The sequence below is a fragment of the Pimephales promelas genome, chromosome 10 (assembly GCF_988280905.1).
Source record: "Pimephales promelas chromosome 10, fPimPro1.hap1.1, whole genome shotgun sequence".
Taxonomy (NCBI): domain Eukaryota; kingdom Metazoa; phylum Chordata; class Actinopteri; order Cypriniformes; family Leuciscidae; genus Pimephales; species Pimephales promelas.
In genome coordinates this window covers 20,662,153-20,682,348 of record NC_142778.1, presented here as the reverse complement: position 1 = coordinate 20,682,348, position 20,196 = coordinate 20,662,153, and the positions used below count along the sequence as shown (strand labels likewise).

Genomic DNA, 20,196 nt, shown 5'->3' with positions numbered 1-20,196 from the left:
GCGATATGGCGAAACAGACGCCAGTCTTTTTGACTGCATGTCGCCCGTTTTAGAAATGACGGTCATGGGAGTTGTAGTTCTTTGTCAAATTTCTGAGCATTGCCTAGCACGGTTTGAAATAGTTTAAAGGACTACTAAACGTCGCACCTAGCTCGGTTCCATCCCCTCTCTTTTCTATGATTGGTGCTCACCATCATCTAGCACCGCCCCTCATCCTTTAGATTGGTCATGCAGAAAACTTCCGTCTTTAGCGAGCGATTCCAATCCACACAGAAAGGAAAATATTCAAAAGAGTTCCCGAGCTTATCGGCAGTCAAATAAACATCTATACGACCTTCACACAGGTAGGAAAGGCTGAAAACACACTTTTAAATTTAACTTGTAATTAACGATGTTTGTTTAGCTGCGATTTATTGAAAATAATTTGTGTTGGGACTAGCAGTAGCAGTCACTTAGCTATCAGAGACTTTAGCAATCCAGCTAATCAGAGCCTCACAATAGACCAGTAAATAAGAAAAGTAATGATGTTTAAATGTGATTCATTTTGTTTTATACAAGGCCAGGGAGGCCATCTCAGATCAGTATTAACCAGGCCTCAAGTTCTAATAGAGAGTAACTTAAATCAGGTTTGAAGATAGTAAAAGCAGGCCTGCTGAATACTGAAAGAAAATATTAGGGAATTTAACGTTACTCAATCAACCAGGTTTAAATTGACACAGTTTAAATAATACTTTTATCTTGTACTAATCATTCATACGAATCAGGTTTGATAGCATGATAAACGTTGAAACTTTGATATCCTGTATCTGTTTTAGACCAGACGATACAATCAAGCTGTTACAGTGTTTCACACAACAGCAGTTCTGATAAATATGATGACGTCACATTTGGGTGTAAACCTGAAACATCTTGATAGCTTAAATCAGGACTTCAGTCATCTACTTATGTAAGAGAGAGCCCGATATAGTTCCCGTTTACACTGTGGGAGAAATTATCTAGATTGATTAAATTGTGAAGTGAAGGTGACCTATCATATATCAAATAAATATTGTATATATTTTTAATTCTTACCGTCCTTAAATTGGTGGAGAATTACTGGCTCTGTGAAAGTTGGAAAACTTGCTCTAGACCAATATTTGTCAGTTTAAAAATGCTTGAGTGGAAGAAATGATTGTTTTTAATCATTTTACAAGAAACTTTTTTTGTTGTTGGTGCATTTGCTGAAAAAAAGAGCAAAAATATATATTTACATACTGATGTTGAATGACTGCTGAGTATTTGTGTTGATTTATTACTGTAATAAACCTTAAGAGCTGATTTGTGACAGCTAGTCAGCATCATATTGAAAACCCATTATGTTTTAACTAACAAAATCAAGAATATTAATGTATGAATTCTGATTTTAGAAATATAGAGCTTGATGGCAGCATTTATATAATTACAGTTACAATATTGTGAGGTACTAAAATGAAGTGACTGAGCAAAATATTTTTAAATATTTACTTAAAATTACAACAGTGCAATAATCACAACTCAGATGAGCTATCGGCATGCATGTCTGCATTATTCCAAATTGTGGCGGTTCAATTATTGGCAAAACTTTCCCTCACTTGACAGTGAATATGTTGTTTCACTTTCAATCTTCAATGCATTATCCAGTAAAACAAATGTAGTATAGGTGGTTCTGATTCAGGATTCACCTGTGTTAGGGTGCTACCCATTTCAGTGCCAAGGTCAGACTCTGACTAGAGACACTACAGGAATCAGGTGTTGGTTGGCCTTTGTCAAGAGGAAAAAGGTGAGTCATTATAATGCATATGTAACCTGGCAACCATGTTTTATAAGAGGAGTGCTCTATGTGATGACGTCACTTCTATCCCTGAATGTCACCAAGATAAGGCCACCTCCCATAGCGGGGGCAAAGGCCTTCCGATCAGGTAGGAATGACTCACGGCCTCCTGTCCATTAGCCTGAAACGGCGGCATTGAGATAAGCGTGCCTCGCTTTCAATGGTTTGTAAAGTTCCTTGTAGCTTGAGAGGAACTGTGACCTTCTGCAGATAACAAGAAGCGCTATTGTTTCACACGTGTTGGGTGAAGGAATAAAAACTTTGGCATGTTGTCGACGTAGACTTTGAAATAAAGTCACTTAAAGCCTGTTTACACCAAGTACGATAACTAAAACTCTAACTAATAATCATTATTTCCAAATTTTTGGGAATAAGGAAGTCCATACCACAGTGATGACAATACTTACAATATTGTTGGAATACGTTTTTAGAATTGTTTTTTTGTTGTTGTTCCCCGCTGATATAACATCAGAATCCACTCAACTTTTAAAAGTTTGAGCATTTAAAGTGGCAGATGGCATAACTGCAGCACACGAGTGTAATAAATAGAACATTATGATACGTTGTTGTGTGGATTTGTTGGGCTGCCCCCAAACTAATGAATTTTCTAGTTGACTAGTAGTTCACTCACGCCATTACTCGGCATGTTTAATTACTTTAATATATATTCTGGGGTGGAATATATTCCTATTCTAATCCGCACACAAGTACACGCGTAAAGCTTGTCGCAAAGCATGGTAATGATTATGAATGTGTCCGAAAAAAATTGTTAATTAATAAACTAGTGTTTTTTTCAGTCAGTGTCGTCTGCAAAGATCAAGTTGACGATGCTCGGCATCTCTGCAGTAAAGTGAATGCGCCTACAGTGGTGTGAATAAGTGTTTGCCCCCATGCTAAAGTTAATTAAGTTAACTTAATACAATGAGTGAGTGACATCAGATTTGACCTCATTCTTTCTTCAGCTATCTTGAGTTTTTTTCTTTTGCTATTGGGGCAAATGGGACCGTAAAAGTTATGATTGTTGTATTTCCACATTCACCATTATAGAAGTGGCGACTTCTGCTTCTGAGAACTCTGGAAATGTGAAAAGGGTCCATTTGTTGAATTTCGTTATGTCTAGTCGTCTACTTAAGATTTTCCTTAAAATCTCTCTTGTCTTTGGGCCGTACAACCTGAGAAGGATAATTCAAAATCTAACATTATCATCATAAAGTCATGGGCGCACCGTCCAGGAAATAGCCTTTATTTTGCTTACACTGGCCACGTGTCTCATACCTTTAATCTTAAGGGGCCCAAATCGCCTAAATCTCACCGAAAACTTGGCGCTTTCCCATGGCTATCACGTCTACCTTTGAACGCAGGTTGAAAATGTCATTTCCTTACTTGTGAAATGGAATCCCGCTACCCTTTTATAATCTCTTCCTCATTGGTGCCCCTTTCAGAGATCGTCTGGGCCCCCCTCATCGCAAGCCCCCCAGGAGTGAATGACGCTCCCCCTGTCTCTTCCGCGCCCTGACGAGGATGACAATGGAAGAGATGAAGAATGAAGCAGACGCAAACTCGATGGTATCCATGACTCTCTACGCCGTGATGTACCCTGTCTTCAATGAGGTATGGTGGGTTGTCTCCAGGAGGAGAGAGTTCAGTTATGGTTTGTTGACGCAGACTGAAGTTCAAGATTAGGAGATGCAAATGATGCACACCCACATGCTCAGGAAGGTCTGAGGTAGTGGAGGCTCACTAATTTCACACCACTTCTAGTTCTGGTTGAACTAGTGTTATTATATATTGTAAAGTATTTATATTTTAGAATCCATTTTACTTAAGATGATAGTCGGGGGAGTGAATAACTAAATGATTTGGAACTTTGCTAACTTAGCTTAACTTTACTTTTCTTTAATCAATCTATCTTTTTCAAACACATTTTTAGTCATTTTTGTCGACACAAGTGAGGTTAGACTATAACAATCTCTTCTACAATATCTAGTTCATTTTAGCAAATAGTTTCATTAGTATGGATCTTTTCAGTTATTAAAATGTTAAAAATCATTCACAGTTGTGTCCCTTAAAGTTCCTGTGACATTTTATGATATTTTTTTTTGAGTTAAATATTACATGTAGCTGTTTTCCCATTTGTTTCCAAATATAAATAGTTTTTAATAGGGCTGTCAAACGATTAATCACATCCAAAATAAAAGTTTGTGTTTACTTAATATTTGTGGGTGCACTGTGTATAATTATTTTATATATATAAATACGCTTGTATATATTTAAGAAATATATTAATGTATACTGTATATAGATTTATATATAATTAATATTATATATAAATATAAATATTTTATATATAAATAATACTTTTTTCTTAAATATACATGCATGTGTGTAATGTGGGTATATATATATATATATATATATATATATATATACATACACACAAAATAATTATACACAGTGCACCCACATATATTATGTAAACACAGACTTTATTTTGGATGCGATTAATTGCGATTCATCGTTTGACAGCCCTATTTTTTAAGGATTTTTTAGTTGTAATTCAATGGATTGAGATGATTAGGCCTTCAAAATTAATTTATTTCAAGCTGCCTTGTTTGTAACTTTAGAAACATTTTGTTGTCACTTTTTAATATAAAAAGTAATATATATATGTTACTTTGTGTCCACCTTCTAAGCAATGTACTGTTTAAAATTTGGGGTTGGTAATATTTGGATTTCTATGTTTTTGAAAGAAGTCTCTTATGCTCACCAAGGCTGCATTTATTTGATCAAATACAGTAAAAACTGTAAAAATATATAGGTATGTTTTCTGTTTGAATATGTTTTATGTTTTAATTTATTATTATTTAAGCTGAATTTTAGCATCATCAATACTCCAGTCTTCAGTGTCACATGATCCTTCAGAAATCATTCTAATATGATCTAATATGCTGCTCGGAAGCATTTATCATTGTCGAAAACCGTTGTGTTGCTTAATATTTTTGCATGGTCTCATCTTTTTTTAGGATTCTTTGAAGAAAGTTTAAAAGAACAGCATATTGAATACATTCCTGCATGATACATTTTAATTTGATTTTATTGTGGGGTTTTTATTTACTGCAAAAGTTGTTAAAATGTAATATACTGTAGTTTACAGTATATATATTATGGTTGAACATACTGTGATGGACTGAATTTCTTTGAACACACTTTTGGTGATTTTCTTTCTTGTTGCCTTAAATATAACCACTAAAGTTGTCCCTTTTTATAACTAAATATGCACACTGACTCCATAACATTGGTTTACATTGGAACCTTAAGCAGGTCATAATGATCTTCATACTCACTTATGAGCACAGTTAACACACAGAACACATGCTTTTTACACAGTCACTGTGCTGCTGTGGATTCATTCATGTCTCTTTAATTAGAGGCAAAATCTACACCCATTACAACTATATTTCTATGTTAATGTGGTGATAATGGATATGTATAATGTATGCAACACTAAAACCAAACAACCTACTTTAACTGTCTTTAAATTAAGTGTGTGTGTGTGTGTGTGTGTGTGTGTGTTTTACAGCTGGAGAGTGTAAATCTGTCTGCAGCACAGACTCTGAGAGCAGCTTTCATAAAGGTGAGTAAACATGCCATGATTCTGTCATCCTGATCGGCAAAACCCTGCTCTCTTCAGCTTGCTTTTCTTTTTATATAATTCATTTGTCAGCAATCTCCTTCAGACCATCTGACATTTATCTACATCTAGGTGAAATTAGAAAAATGAACCCCCATGAATTTTGTTCACCCGATGAAGCTGTAATATACCTGACAGCTGACCTGTCCTGAGACAAACTGTGCTGAAAGGCATAGGCTTTCTCATAACAGAGGACATTTGCATATAAAGATTATACATTTTAAACAAACAGTAGCAAAAACGGATTTGAGTTGGTTTTGGGGCAAGTAACTTAAAGGACAACTCCGGCACAAAATGAACCTTGGGTCTAATTACACATTGCTACCTAGTCAACCGTTATCTGAGATTTGTTTTCATGATTGCCGAATGTAAATAGTTTTATCTCTAATGCTAGTATATAGGGCATAGAGTAATGACAAATAAAAATCGCTTGTTATTACCACTAACAAGGCTCAAAATAGCCCCACACTAACACGGCAGCATAACAAGGGTCCCTACATTCAAACCGAAGCATTGAGAACCTTGTCAGTGTCCATACAGTTTAATAAGAAGATGTTTTATACTAGTGCTCTAGCGGCACGTCGATGCTTCGATGTCAAAATTGCGTCGACTTCATATTTTTGCGTCGACGCTTCTTTATTTATTTATTTTTTGCATGTTCCCGGCGGTACAGCTTGCTACACACACGTGGGAGACCGAAACATCGCAGAATAGAGGACGAAGACAACTAGAAGTGAATGTGCTATCCATTAAATGAATCACACACGGTAAACAAACCCTTAAGAAAAAAAAAACTTCGCAATTTAGACGCGCAAACTGGGTGCCGGTGTGGTGAGACGTACAACCTCGGGCAGATTCGGCTTGAAGTCGTTCATCCCGGACGCGGCGCCGCGCGCGCTGTTCCAAAAAAAGGCGTACACACAGCCAGCCACAGTCTTCCTGGTCTTGTGCACCCAACGCGTCATTTTTGCCGCACGCAAATTCGCGCTCGTGCGGACGTGTCGAGTATAAACAAGGCTTTACTCCGTGTCAGCACGCGCTCTGATCAGTAGGTGTGCAAACCTCTCCCGATTCATCTCCAGCAGTAGCAGCCTCCGATCGCACCACTAACTCCGCCACCGTTTCCCTCCTCAGCTGATATTAATATTTAAACATTCTCTATGATTAAAAATGTTTGTAAAAAAACATTTTAATAACACGGTTTTGGCGGTTGTAGAGTTATAATGATGGTGTTCAAATACATAACATTAGACTAACGTTAGCCAGCTTATAGTATCTTGATTCAGCATGCTAGTATTTATTTCAGATACATTGTTTTTTTTATTAATTGAGCAGCAGAAAAATATTCTTTATATTAGTCGTCCAATTTGTCATTAGATTAGTCGACTAATCGATAAAATAATCGCCCAACTAATCGTTTAGTTAATAATCGTTTACCCCAGCCGTATTTTATACACACAGTCAACTTCGCGAATACAGGAAGAAGCCATCTTTGAAAAATAGTCTCTACCAGTCGATCTACGAGCGCCGATCCAAGTGCGCTGAACTGTGCAGAATCTCATATGGTCCGTTGTTTCCAGAAGAAACACAAACCGTTTACTTGTCTTCAATATGTACACGTAGCCTACTGTTCGCGCTCACATTATCACCTTATTCACATCTCACCAGCGCACTTGGATCGGCGTTCGTAGATTGACTGGTAGAGACTATTTTTCAAAGATGGCTTCTTCCTGTATTCGTGAAATTTACTGTGTATAAAATATCTGCTTATTAAACTGACACTGACAAGGTTCTCAATGCTTCGGTTTGAATGTAGGGACCCTTATTGTGCTGTCGTGTTAGTGTGGGGCTCTTTTGAGCCTTGTTAGTGGTAATAACAAGCGATTTTTATTTGTCATTACTCTATGCCCTATATACTAGCATTATACTAGCGTTATAGGCTAAACTGTTTTTAGAGATAAAACTATTTACATTTGGCAATCATGGAAACAAATCTCAGATAACGGTTGACTAGGTAACAATGTGTAATTAGACTAAAGGTTCATTTTGCGCCGGAGTTGTCCTTTAACTAATAAGTAGATCACAGGGGGAGAAATTCAAAATTTCAGCAAAAAAATCTGGTGCAGACTGCTTTTGCTGTCTCAGCATTACCATTTCTGCTCATGGCTGTGTAAAATTGTTGTGTAAGTCATATAAATTAACGTTAGAAGACATTATTAACCATGAAAGCATTTTGACCTGTTTATCTTTTCCTGATCTTTTCCAGATTGATTTGTCTTTTTTATGTTGACCAAATTATGAAACTCTTATTAAAATCTTTTTTTTTTTCTTCAGAAATGCTGTTTGTGGTTGTTTTGGACTGATTTGTTCTCTTTATATGTCTAGGCAGAGAAGGAGAACCCTGGACTGACTCAGGATATTATCATGAAAATTCTGGAGAAGAAGAACGTGGAGATCAACTTCACTGAGTCTTTATTACGCATGGCTGCTGACGATGTTGAGGGTGCGTATTGGTTTTTCACAGAGAAAAACAAGCTTGAATGGTTTGCAATGCAAATTCTTGTTAACGTTGCAGCCTCGTGCCTCTAGGGGGAGCTGTTTCCCCATGAATTAAAACTGTATTGACACTAATGTATTTTCCCCCATAATTTAATTTCTTCCTTTTTGCAAGTGTTTTTGACATGTTCAGATGTATTCTGCTAATGAATGCACCGAAGCGCACTGGATTTCTGACTAATGCCCATTTTTGTTGATTTGAAATGTAAAGAATACTAAATGTACCTCCAAATTTAATCCAAGCCAATTGTAAAATCCTTCCTACTGTAATCTATCCTTGTATACTTTGTGTTTGTGAGGTGCCTGACTGTTTACATGATACAATAGAAGTTTCTGCATTGCTATAGAGTCATCCGCAGTGCATTTAACATTTCAGCATTTGTTCACTTGCATACATGGTCTCAATGTAGACGGTTGTCAAACATGATTGGCCGTTAAAAGTTCTATTCCTTTAAGTGCGTCACATTTTAATGATGGGTCATTAGAATTCAACTGTTATTGCCATGGTAACTGAGTGTGTCTTGTGGGTGTGTTCTTTGTGTGTGTAGAGTACATGATTGACAGGCCCGAGCGGGAGTTCCAGGACCTGAATGAAAGAGCTCGCGCACTGAAACAGATCCTCAGCAAAATCCCTGATGAAATCAACGACCGAGTCCGTTTCTTGCAGACAATCAAGTGAGAACATATTCATGCGCACATTCACACACAATTAATAAGAATAAAAAAACGAACTTGCCCCTTATACCCCATTTGCGTCATGACTTTCGTATCATTACGTCAGACTTGCACACTTGCCCTGACAGAGTTTCTTTTTGAAGTATTTATTTAATATTTAAAGAAATGTCTCGCTCATGTTTCACTCTCGAATCAAAAGAAAAAATAGGACATTTTTGATATTAACTGAAGGCTGTTTTCTAAGAGCAGTTAGATCTCTTTTCTTTTGATTTGAGGGTGGATTTTTTTTTTTTTCAGACAGATTTTAGCCAGTTTTAAAATGTACAAATTTTTGACAGTTGTATGTAAAAAGCATTAACTCTTTCCACGCCAGCGCTTTTGGAAAAACTGTCAGCAAGCACTAGCCTTTTTGATAATTTTCTAAAAAGTTCATCCTTCGTAAGACCTTCGTTCATCTTCGGAACACAAATTAAGATATTTAAGATATTAAGATCACTCCTGCATACTAGTCCGTAGGCTTCTTGAGGGAATGACACTTGATGGCATCTAAAAGTCATTAAAGACATCGTTAAAATAGTCCAAGTGACTACAGGTGCTCAATTTTAACTTTATCAAACGACGAGAATACTTTTTGTGAGCAAAAACAAACAAAAATAACGACTTTATTTCAAATATTTACTTCCTTCTCCATGGGCCTGTAGTCAGTTAACGTAGTGTGATAGCGTAGAGCTACGTCACACGAAGGCTCACTATTGGCCGACGCTGGTCATGTGTGTGATGCGTGTGACATACAATAACAGAAGCTTACGCTATTAAACTAGTAACCTGACTCGAGGCAGAGAGAGAAGTAAATGAATAGTTGAAATAAAGTCGTTATTTTTGTTGTTTTTTGCGCACAAAAAGTTTTCTCGTCGTTTGATAAACTTAAGATTGAGCCCCTGTAGTCACTTGGACAATTTTAACGATGTCTTTAATGACTTTTCGAGGCCATCAATTGTCATTCCCTCAAGAAGCCTATGGACTAGTATGCAGCAGTGATCTTAATATCTTAAATATCTTAATTTGTGTTCCGAAGATGAACGAAGGTCTTACGGGGTTGGAACAACATGAGAGTGAGTAAATACTGACAGAATTTTCATTTTTGGGTGAACTAACCCTTTAATGTTGATGATCGTGTTATTTTACATATGCATCTGCTTATCTCGCTTGTTTTTTGCATCTTCCTCGTGCGTGTTTTGATCTGGAGGTTCAGTCCTCTTTCAGAAGATGCGTATTAGCGCCTCCTACATTATAACAGTGAAAATATGGAAAGTTGGAAAATTCAGTGAAATATTAAGTATTCACCACCATTACTTTCCCCACTGAAGGTCATAAATATGACTAATGAGTCATGACTGGAAAGGTCACATGAGTGAGACATTGATACAATTATGTCTGAACATTTGTTTAATTGGTGTCCACAGAGATATAGCCAGTGCGATAAAAGAACTACTGGACACAGTGAACAACGTCTTTAAGAAATACCAGTACCAGAACAGAAGGGTGAGCACACACACACACACACACACACACACACACACACACACACACATTATTAGATTGATGCAGCCAGTATACTGCCTCAATTACTGAAGGAAGAAATAAAAATGGCTTTGTGTTTTCCAGGTTCTTGAGCATCAGAAGAAAGAGTTTGTGAAACACTCAAAAAGCTTCAGCGATACTCTGAAAACATACTTCAAAGACGGAAAGTATGGAAGTTTTAACAATTACCCATTATTCTCACTGCAGATCACACTTTTTTTTTTTTGCCCGTATAAATTTATAATGGATAGTTCTTGGCTTGATTCTTGTTATCTTTTGTGCTTCCATCAGAGCATACCATGATATTTAACACAACAAAGAACTAGTAATTTGCAAATTAAACAACGGTAATATACATCAATGAAATTGTTATAGTACTTTGGATTTTATCAGATAAGCAGTGTTGCAGTTGTAATGATCTTTTAGGAATTAAATGACATAGAAATGTTTGATAATTTTAACTAATTTATAGTGGTCGCTATGATTAATAGTGATTTTTTTTTCAGTATAATTGATTATTGCGTAACATTTAAAGGAGTAGTTCACTTTAAAAAAAAAAAAACTTTTGCTGATAATTTACTCACCCCCATGTCATCCAAGATGTCCATGTCTTTCTTTCATCAGTCGAAAAGAAATGAAGGTTTTTGATAAACATTCTAGGATTTTCTCCATTTAATGCACTTTACTGGGCACCAAACGGTTCAAGGTCCAAAAGATAGTCTCAGTGCAAACTGTTGAAAGGGCTTTAAATGATTCCAGACAATGAATAAGGGTCTTATCAAGCGACACAAAAGCGAAACTCATTTAAAAAAAGAAGTTTAAGTTTTATAAGCTCAAACGGTCGCCTTGCACTGTTCTGTGATGCGCCTTCGTGACTCTCCTGTTCGAACTCATTCATCAAAATGAACAAATCTTTTTCCGAGTCAATTCGTTCGTTGAATTAACCAAATGACACGAAAAAAGATTCGTTCATTTTGATGAATGAGTTCGAAAAGGAGAGTCACAAAGGCACACCACAGAAACAGAGCAAGGCGACCATTTGAGCTTATAAAACTTAAACTTCTTTTTTTAAATGAGCGATCGTTTCGCTTGATAAGACCCTTATTCAACGTCTGGAATCATTTAAAGCCCTTTCAACAGTTTGCACTGAAACTGTCTTTTGGACCTTGAACCGTTTGGTGCCCAGTAAAGTGCATTATATGGAGAAAATCCTGGAATGTTTTTATCATCACAAAGAGAGAGAGTCACAAAGGCGCACCACAGAAACAGAGCAAGGCGACCATTTGAGCTTATAAAACTTAAACTTCTTTTTTTTAAATGAGCGATCGTTTTGCTTGATAAGACCCTTATACTTGATAAGACCCTTATAAATGTATTTTACAAAAAAAAAAAAAAAAGAGTATTATTCAAAAGTTTGGGGTCAGTAAGATTTATTATAAATATTTTTTAATGTCTCTCTTGGTCACATGATCCTTCAGAAAGAATTCTAATATGCTGATTTCCGTCTTTTTTATTATCATTATCAAAATTATCAATGTTGAAAACATTTGCCCTGCTTAATATGTTTTTGCATATTCTTTGAATGGAAAATTAACTTTGAATGGAAAGCTTGTAACGTTATAAATGTCTTTACTGTCTATTGATCAATCGAATGCATCTACTCTAAAAGTAATTACTGAGTGCAAACTTTCAAGCAGTAGTTTACATTATTAGCACTGAGAAAGTTATTTGAGCAGAGGTGACAATAATGATGGTGGTTTATGAACTCATTTGTGTATTTTATTTGTCTTTCCATCTTCTCGGAAATGGCATTAGGGTGTTGCTGTAAAACATCTGTAATTTCACGTGTAGCATTAATGTGTGTTCAGATTTAATTTGTATTCCTTCTTTTTCCATGTTTCTTCCAGGGCAATAAACGTGTTTGCCAGTGCCAACCGGCTCATCCACCAAACCAACTTGATACTGCAGACCTTCAAAACTGTCGCGTAGGAGTCGTAGAAGTGTTTATTATTTTTTTTTTAATAACCTTTATATGAACAATGTAAAAAAACAACTTTGGACTGTAATTTATGATTCTTTTCTCCTGGCAGTAACACTTAAGGCAGGATGGCTTCTATTATGGTTTCTAACCCCATCTAAATCTAATCTTTTTCATGAGCTGGAGTGATCGTCCAGTTTTTCCTCATATCCTGAGCTTTACAGTCACACTATCACTGTGGAGACTCTCTCGCTTGCTTTCTCCCTCTCTCTCTCGCTTCCGAAGTGTTTTTGTTCTGTCCGGTCAGTCCAAGAGAAAGCCAAATGCCTGGGGGCCTTAACGGTGATGGACACGGGGTGTTCCAGACGTGCTTGTAAATGCTGGGGTATAGCTGTCTCTGATGCTTTGAACTTGAATGAGAGATGTATATTTAATAGATATTTGGTAACAGAATTGTTCAAATAAACAGCACATGTCAAACACAAGTTGCTTGGATTTGTTCTCTTTTTAAAATTATTTTTTAGCCCATGAACAATAGTTAAGGCTGAGGCTCATACATTTGGTTAAAATCTCAAGACCCCTAACCTCAAGTATTAAGCTTTAGGTGCACATAAATTATACTTTAGTAATGCTAATACATTGGAAGGAAAAATATTTATGGACAAAAAACTGACATTTTTATATTTGACTTTCCTGAGCTAATTTTGAATCACTTTTAACCATACTTGGCACAATGCATTGTAGGATTGGCATCTACACAATGAATTTTGGATCTGGCGTGCCTGTAATAGTTTGAAATGCTCCCTGAATGTTGAATAATCAGTTTTATGTGATGTATTTCTAGACAAAGTAATAAGATGAATTAAAAAGAGATTTTTTTAATTATTATTATTGAAAAAAATAATAATTTTTGCTTATTAATTTAGTTGAATTGGATCACTGAAGGTCAGCAGCAAAGACATTGGTAAATAAAGTGAGATAAAATACTTTGACATTTAATTATTGCATGTTTGCGTAATATTCCGAGTTAGCTTTTTACAGTTTTTTTGTTTTTTTTGAGGAATACTGAATCCTGTTTTTGTACAAGTGAGTAATGAACATGCATGCTCACATTTAATCTAGAACTACAGAAACATCATGTACACAATGCCTCTGCACTTACACCCGATTTATCTCAACATGAAGACAAGAGAGGTGTCAATCAAAGGAAAACAAAGTAACTTGTGTTATTTATTTGAAAAAGTAAATAAGATATTTTGTTGTAAATTTAAGGAGTAGTTTAAAAAAAAACTTTTGCTGATAATTTCCTCACCCCCATGTCATTCAAGATGTCCACGTCTTTCTTTTTTCAGTCGAAAAGAAATTAAAGTTTTTGATGAAAACATTCCAGGATATTCTCCATATAATGGACTTCATTGGGAACCAAACGGTTCAAGGTCCAAAAGACCGTTTCAGTGCAGCTTCAAAGGGCTTTAAACGACACCAGATGATAAATAAGGGTCATGACTCGAAAAAAGATTTGTTCATTTTGATGAACGAGTTTGAACGGTAGAGTCACGAACGCTCATCACAGAACAGAGCAAGGTGAGCATTTGTGCTTATAAAACAAACTTTTTTATTTATTTTTTAAATGACCGATCGTTTCACTAGATAAGATCCTCATTCATCGTCTGGTGTCGTTTAAAGCCCTTTGAAGCTGCACTGAAACTCATTTGGACCTTGAACCGTTTGGTTCCCAATGAAGTCCATTACATGGAGAAAATCCTGCAATGTTTTCATCAAATACCTTCATTTCTTTTCAACTGAAGAAAGAAAGACATGGACATCTAGGATGACACGGGGGTGAGTAAATTATCAGCAAATGTTTTTTTAAAAGTGAACTACTCCTTTAAAAGTATCTCAACTCCTTGAGAGTATAGCTTAGCATAGATTCTCCAAAGACCTTCTTTCAACCTTAAATGGTCCAACAACGTTATTTTTTCCGTGTTCTTCCTTCCCTTAAAAAATTTTTTTTTTTTTTGAAAAAAAGGATGCCTAGGTTCTCCAAACAAATATTCCTGCCAAGAAAATATTTTCTTCCTTCCCTTGAAGATTATTAATACCATGAGACCTTCAGAGCTTCTCTAAAGGATTCCATCATTGTGGCATTCTGAGGGATCCCAAATGGGCTATCAGCTTAAGTTGCTTGCTTTGACATTATACCATACATTAAGATGGCTTTGTTTTGTAATTCCCATAGATTTGATTTTAGGTTCAGGGAAAACTGTTTGGCGCAATGCCGTGTGCATTTAATTCAAAACAACTTCCAAAACTACAACAAAAGAGATTCCAAGTTGTAAGCCAATACTTGCACTGTTCCGGAATATGTATGTATATATTATAGAAGTAGTGTATGCTTTTAGTCTCCTGCAGTGGAGCAGTTAAGGCTCTTCCTTCCACCATAGCCAGACTGCAGTGTTTCAGGATCTTACAACCATCCCTTATTCACAGCATGCCCTAATGTTTCTCCTCAGGTGTTCTCCTTATTGCTGTAATGCATAATGCATGTTCTCCCTGTATGAACTCTAGGCTCCATGTCCCAGAGCAACTTCCTTCCTCTCCACTGCACTTTGATTGACAGGGCTGAAACCATGGAGACCGCAAGTGTTTGGAATGTCTCCTGACTGCAGAGGACCTTGTGAACAGGCCAAGGCTCTTGTTGCGAGAGGGAATATTTTAACGTGAGCGGAAGAGCTTTTGAAGTCCACTTTGATAGAGCATGTCTGAGTTTTAAAGCTGTCTATTACAGCACAGAATGCATTAGGTGGCTTTTGTAGGTGATGTCTGATCTCGGTGTATACTGAATCTTGTACGTGGAAAAAATGTAACCAGGTTTTGACAGTGGAGATTTGAATATAATTTTTGAAACCTGCATTACAGTTTGAGGTTCCACCAATCTTCTAAATTAATAACACCAGATTTACAAATAATTACCGGTAAGTTAAGCTCAGGGGAGGCTAATTTAATGGAGGGCAAAATATTTTAGAATTATTGTCATCTCAATAAGATCTTTTTTTCTTTTTAAATGTTTCAATGTGATGATCAAAAATGATTAGTTCAATTCCGTTGTCAATGTACTTTTCAGCCAACTAAATTCGATTTTTTTTTGTCTCCAAAGAAGTCATAACATTATCAGTAATACATTATCAGTATAAGACTATATTTTGTATAGACGGTTATATTGCAATTATTGTTTAATCTCAAACTAATGTTTGTGACAACAACAATGCATTACAAATCAATTCAACCTGGCTAAAGTTCCATCAAGCATCTTAAATTAATGAATATGCAGTAGTCACAAATGATTTTAATGGCTTTGTGAGCATCGTGAAGTTTGTAAATACATTAATATAGCACTATGCTCATTTTATTGAAATCCATTAAAAATAAGTTAACTTTTACCTAAATTATGTGATTAAAGGAGTAGTTCACTTTTTAAAAAAAAAAACTTTTGCTGATAATTTACTCACCCCCATGTCATCCAAGATGTCCACGTCTTTCTTTCTTCAGTCGAAAAGAAATGAAGGTTTTTGATGAAAACATTCAGGATTTTTCTCCATATAATGGACTTCAATGGGAACCAAACGGTTCAAGGTCCAAATGAGAGTTTCAGTGCAGCTTCAAAGCAGGCCTTTAAACGACACCAGATGATGAATATGAGTCTTATCTAGTGAAACGAGCGGGCATTTCAAAAATAAATTAAAAAAGTTTAAGTTTTATAAGCACAATAAGCGTTCATGTCTCTCCCGTTTAAACTCGTTCATCAAAATGAACAAATCTTTTTTAGAGTCATGACTCGTCTCGAAGGGTCCTAGATAAGACCCTTATTCATCGTCTGGTGTCGTTTAAAGCCTTTTGAAGCTGCACTGAAACTCTCATTTGGTCCTTGAACCGTTTGGTTCCCAATGAAGTCCATTATATGGAGAACATCCTGGAATGTTTTCATCAAAAACCTTTATTTCTTTTCGACTGAAGAAAGAAAGACATGGACATCTTGGAGTAAATTATCAGCAAAAGTTTTTTTTTAAAAGTGAACTACTCCTTTAATGCCTTTGCAAGCATTATAAAGAATGTGTTTAAAAACATATGGTAGCATACTTTTATGCAATATGTAACAGCCTTGTCCTTCCTCTTTATTCATGAAGGGTTCTTGGAAAAGGTTGAAGATCTCAAAAATGGAAATTGTACATTTTTAAGGAATCTTTTTTTTTTTTCAGGTCGCTGCCCATTCTTTATTCTTTGGTGTTGAGACTTGGTTTTCACCATGAAATACTACTGCGACACAGTGGACATTTTGAAGATTCAGGACATTTTGAAGTTACAGGAGTTGAAAACATGATTTGGAATATGACTATAGGTAAGTTCAGGCTCCAACCCAACATCATTCTACTTCCTGTGTGTCACTTTAAGAAGTTCCTGTTATTTTATATTATATACAGTATATATAGAGCCTCAGGTAATGAACACATCACTGTCCATGTGTCTAAATATATTACGGCTTGTCACGCCAACTCACGTTTAGGCGGACGGGGAGTTTGAAGGACACCACATCTCGCATCGCTGCCGTTCTGCACTGACCGCATCAATTAATATGCAAATCAGTGGCGCTTTACTCAAGGCAATCAAGAAGATGCCTCACTGGCTTTTTTTCTTTTCCTTTTATGTCTTTTTGATGTCACACCCAATGAGTTTCAACAAGGCAATTTAGTTTTATTGCCTCACTAATATGAAAGATCATATTGTTGCTCTTTCTTCTGTATAAGCACACATATATGTCCTCCTATTGAATTATATAAGGAGCGCTTGTCACTGATAACGGCGCTTTTCACGATAAAGTCCCGCGAGCGATAGCTCACTTTATTGTGTCGTAGCTGTCAGCACTTCTTTTTGCCTCTGGATTTGGCCTCGTCATCAAAAATGTGCTGGGGTTATGCCCTGTTGCCTCATGGGATATCCCCCTCTATTTTCTTGCAACATGTAAATGAGTTGTTAACTCCTTTTACTGACTTCATTTGACTTTCCTTTCAGTTCTTGTTTAATTTTGTTTAACGGCAGACCTCTCTCAGCTTGATGAAAATCACAGCCCGAGGTGTGTACTTGCCAGGGAGAAATATTTTCCGGGTTTTTTCTGTAGATACTATTGACAGACATGCACAACAAGAAGTCGACAGTGAGTATCTTGGGTCTGTAGCCTGAGGCCACGATGCAAACGCTCTGATGCAAGCTGTTATCGTTATTTGTCATCGTTACAGTAAGGGACCGTAACTCAGTGCATGATATGCGTCTCACACTGTGAAGAAGACAATTTGAGTTTGTCTCTGCGTGTGTGTGGGTACTTTGGCCCTGAAAGATAGTCAGAGGAATGATGGAAAGAATGGAATTTTAAATAAACAAGAAAAAACAAACCGAGGAAACACAACGAAACATGAAAAAGACTGGTTAATTGAAAATTGTGGGGTGCTTTATCTCTGGAGCTGTGGGCGGGATCCTTTTTGAAGTCTCACCTCCCCGGGGAATCATCTAGTGTTTAGGATTAGACACGCAGCACGTCTCGGTGTGTCTGTGAAGTCCCAATCCTGTTGGCACTCTGGCCCGATAGATGCTATTTCCCATAATCCCTCAGTAGTTTACAGCATCAGCATTTGATTTTCTTTATTTGGAGTGTTTGTTGGTAATATGCACATCCTAATTTCATGATTTAACATCAGTCTAAGGTCTGGGTTCGGGCCAAATGACCCAGGTAGTCAGCGTTTTTTTTGTTTTTATAAATCAGTCTGAAGAAATGCATGGACTGCCAGCGCATCAGATGAAAAGATTAAAAAGTTCATTAAAAGATGGCTGCAGCTCGGGCCCAAAAGCAAACAATTTCTACCAAAGGTGTGTTCCAAATTTTTATCAGAGTTAGCATTTATGTTATCAGTCTGAGATTTCTAAGATCTGAGTGATCATATCTGTCATTTTGTCTCTCTTTCTGTCAATTATACGTCCTTTATGGTATGCTTACTTGAGGTGGTTCATAAAGTGATCTTTCTTTCCTTTTCTTTCCTTTACAGTTCATTACACTTTTTGGTTGTTCGTATAAAGTGTGTTAATGTTATGTTTCAAATAAATGGATCATACCACTTATATTTTTTGACACATTTTTAATTGGGGGAAAGGAGCAAATATGAATGTTTTGGGCTAGAAGGAAAGTGATCTTTCTTTCCTTTTCTTTCTTTTACAGTTCATTACACTTTTTGGTTGTTCTTATAAAGTGTGTTAATGTTATGTTTCAAATAAATGGATCATACCACTCATATTTTTTGACACATTTTTAATTGGGGGAAAGGAGCAAATATGGAAATATGCATTGACTCTATCTGACTTATTTGTGTGAACTTGTGAAACTCAATGTACCAGGCTATATGTAGCCAACTATAAAGTGTTGTTTACATGTATTAAAGTTTAATCACAATATTGCCTAAATATAATAGTAGGTAGCTCATTAAAGGAAGAAAAGAGAAACACAATTACACACCTGAGAGTAAGTAATTGACCGGCCGCCATTGTATGCATGTCTATGTATGTATCTTCTAATAGAAAGCCAATGAAGACGGGGGGAAACATCTGCTCATTTTCTCCAAAGGCAAAGTGAGAAGGAGGGAAAAACAACTAAACGAGGAAGATGACACAGCCGAGAGATGCAGACAGAGGGAATGAGACTGCTGAGGTGACGAAGAACTGAAAAGGTGATGGGGAAGATGAGGCGTCAAACAGAAGCGTGAGAAAGAGCAAAGTTTTAAACCAACGGTGAAAATGACACGTTAGAGGAACGGTTTGGGCTGTGCTCACGAAAATTTCCTGTCAAATCTTTTATTTTTAACAAAATCAACACTTGATTTCAACGTTTTACGATGTGTGGTGTGATGTTGGTGGAGTCTCTTACCCCGAGTTATTTTGCGCATTTTCGACTGGAAGAAGTTATGCATTCGACGTCGTTGAAATCTTCTCAAAGATTCAGGAACGATTTCATGAAACTTTTCTTATACAGCAGCACACTCTTCTCAGTCCGTGGCCGTGTCACCTGCGTCCAGTACAGTTCTGTGTTCAGACAGGAGAGGGCAGTGTGGAGCTGTGCATCATATTTGCACTTGTTTACATGGTCAAACCTTTATTGAGTGAATTGTACCGCATTTCATTGGATTAAATGTTTAATGATTTAGAGTGTTTAAGCATCACGGTAAGTTTTTAAATAAAATGCTATTAAAAATCAAAAGCTGAAAATGGTAAATGAGATTTCTTTAATAGCCACTTTATAGGCACATTAGATTAAACCTATAAGTTTTTATTTGAGTCTGTTTAAGCAAAATAAAATTTTCCTACCTAATGTCACAACACCCTTAGAGGTTCAGAAGGGATCTCAAATTGTGCTCGGATTTGCCAAACGTCCACATATAGTATCATGTATAGCCTAGGCTACTTTTATATATTTTATTTTTTATGGTTTTATTTTAGTAAATGATGCAAAGATCTCACCATGAACTCAATGGGAAACAATTTCCATTAAAATGAATCCAATATTAAACAAACTGAGATGCTATCCAAATAAATTTTGATAGTTCCCTCATTGTATGACAAAATTCTTATTCGTTCTTGTTTCTTCAAATCTGTCTTAGAAGGAACATCAGATATAAAGTTGATACAAAATAAATAATTTCATTTTCCTCTGGGAATATCCGAGAAAGCACAGAGGACTGTAACTTGATGGTTCTCTTATTTCTGTCTAACAAAATTGACTCTTTGACTGAAACACTGAAGGATCCATGATGCTCTTGTCTTGCTTCTCCT

General features: G+C 36.3%; 1 protein-coding gene across 1 annotated transcript; it reads left to right on the top strand.

The window, feature by feature from the left end:
• Positions 1-188: 188 nt before the first annotated feature.
• Positions 189-12,815, top strand: pdcd10a (programmed cell death 10a). The gene is made up of 8 exons (XM_039654389.2): positions 189-344; positions 3,292-3,460; positions 5,430-5,483; positions 7,926-8,043; positions 8,645-8,771; positions 10,235-10,313; positions 10,437-10,519; positions 12,260-12,815. The coding sequence occupies exons 2-8, from the start codon at positions 3,371-3,373 to the stop codon at positions 12,339-12,341; spliced, it is 633 nt and encodes a 210-aa protein (XP_039510323.2). The 5' UTR covers positions 189-344; positions 3,292-3,370; the 3' UTR covers positions 12,342-12,815.
• The last annotated feature ends 7,381 nt before the right edge of the window (positions 12,816-20,196 follow it).

Coding starts and splice junctions, on each gene's coding strand:
- pdcd10a (XM_039654389.2), top strand. CDS start 3,371: ATGACAATGGAAGAGATGAAGAATGAAGCAGACGCAAACTCGATGGTA. Junction 8,044..8,644: donor GGCTGCTGACGATGTTGAGG/GTGCGTATTGGT, acceptor TTGTGTGTGTAG/AGTACATGATTGACAGGCCC. Junction 10,520..12,259: donor ACATACTTCAAAGACGGAAA/GTATGGAAGTTT, acceptor TGTTTCTTCCAG/GGCAATAAACGTGTTTGCCA.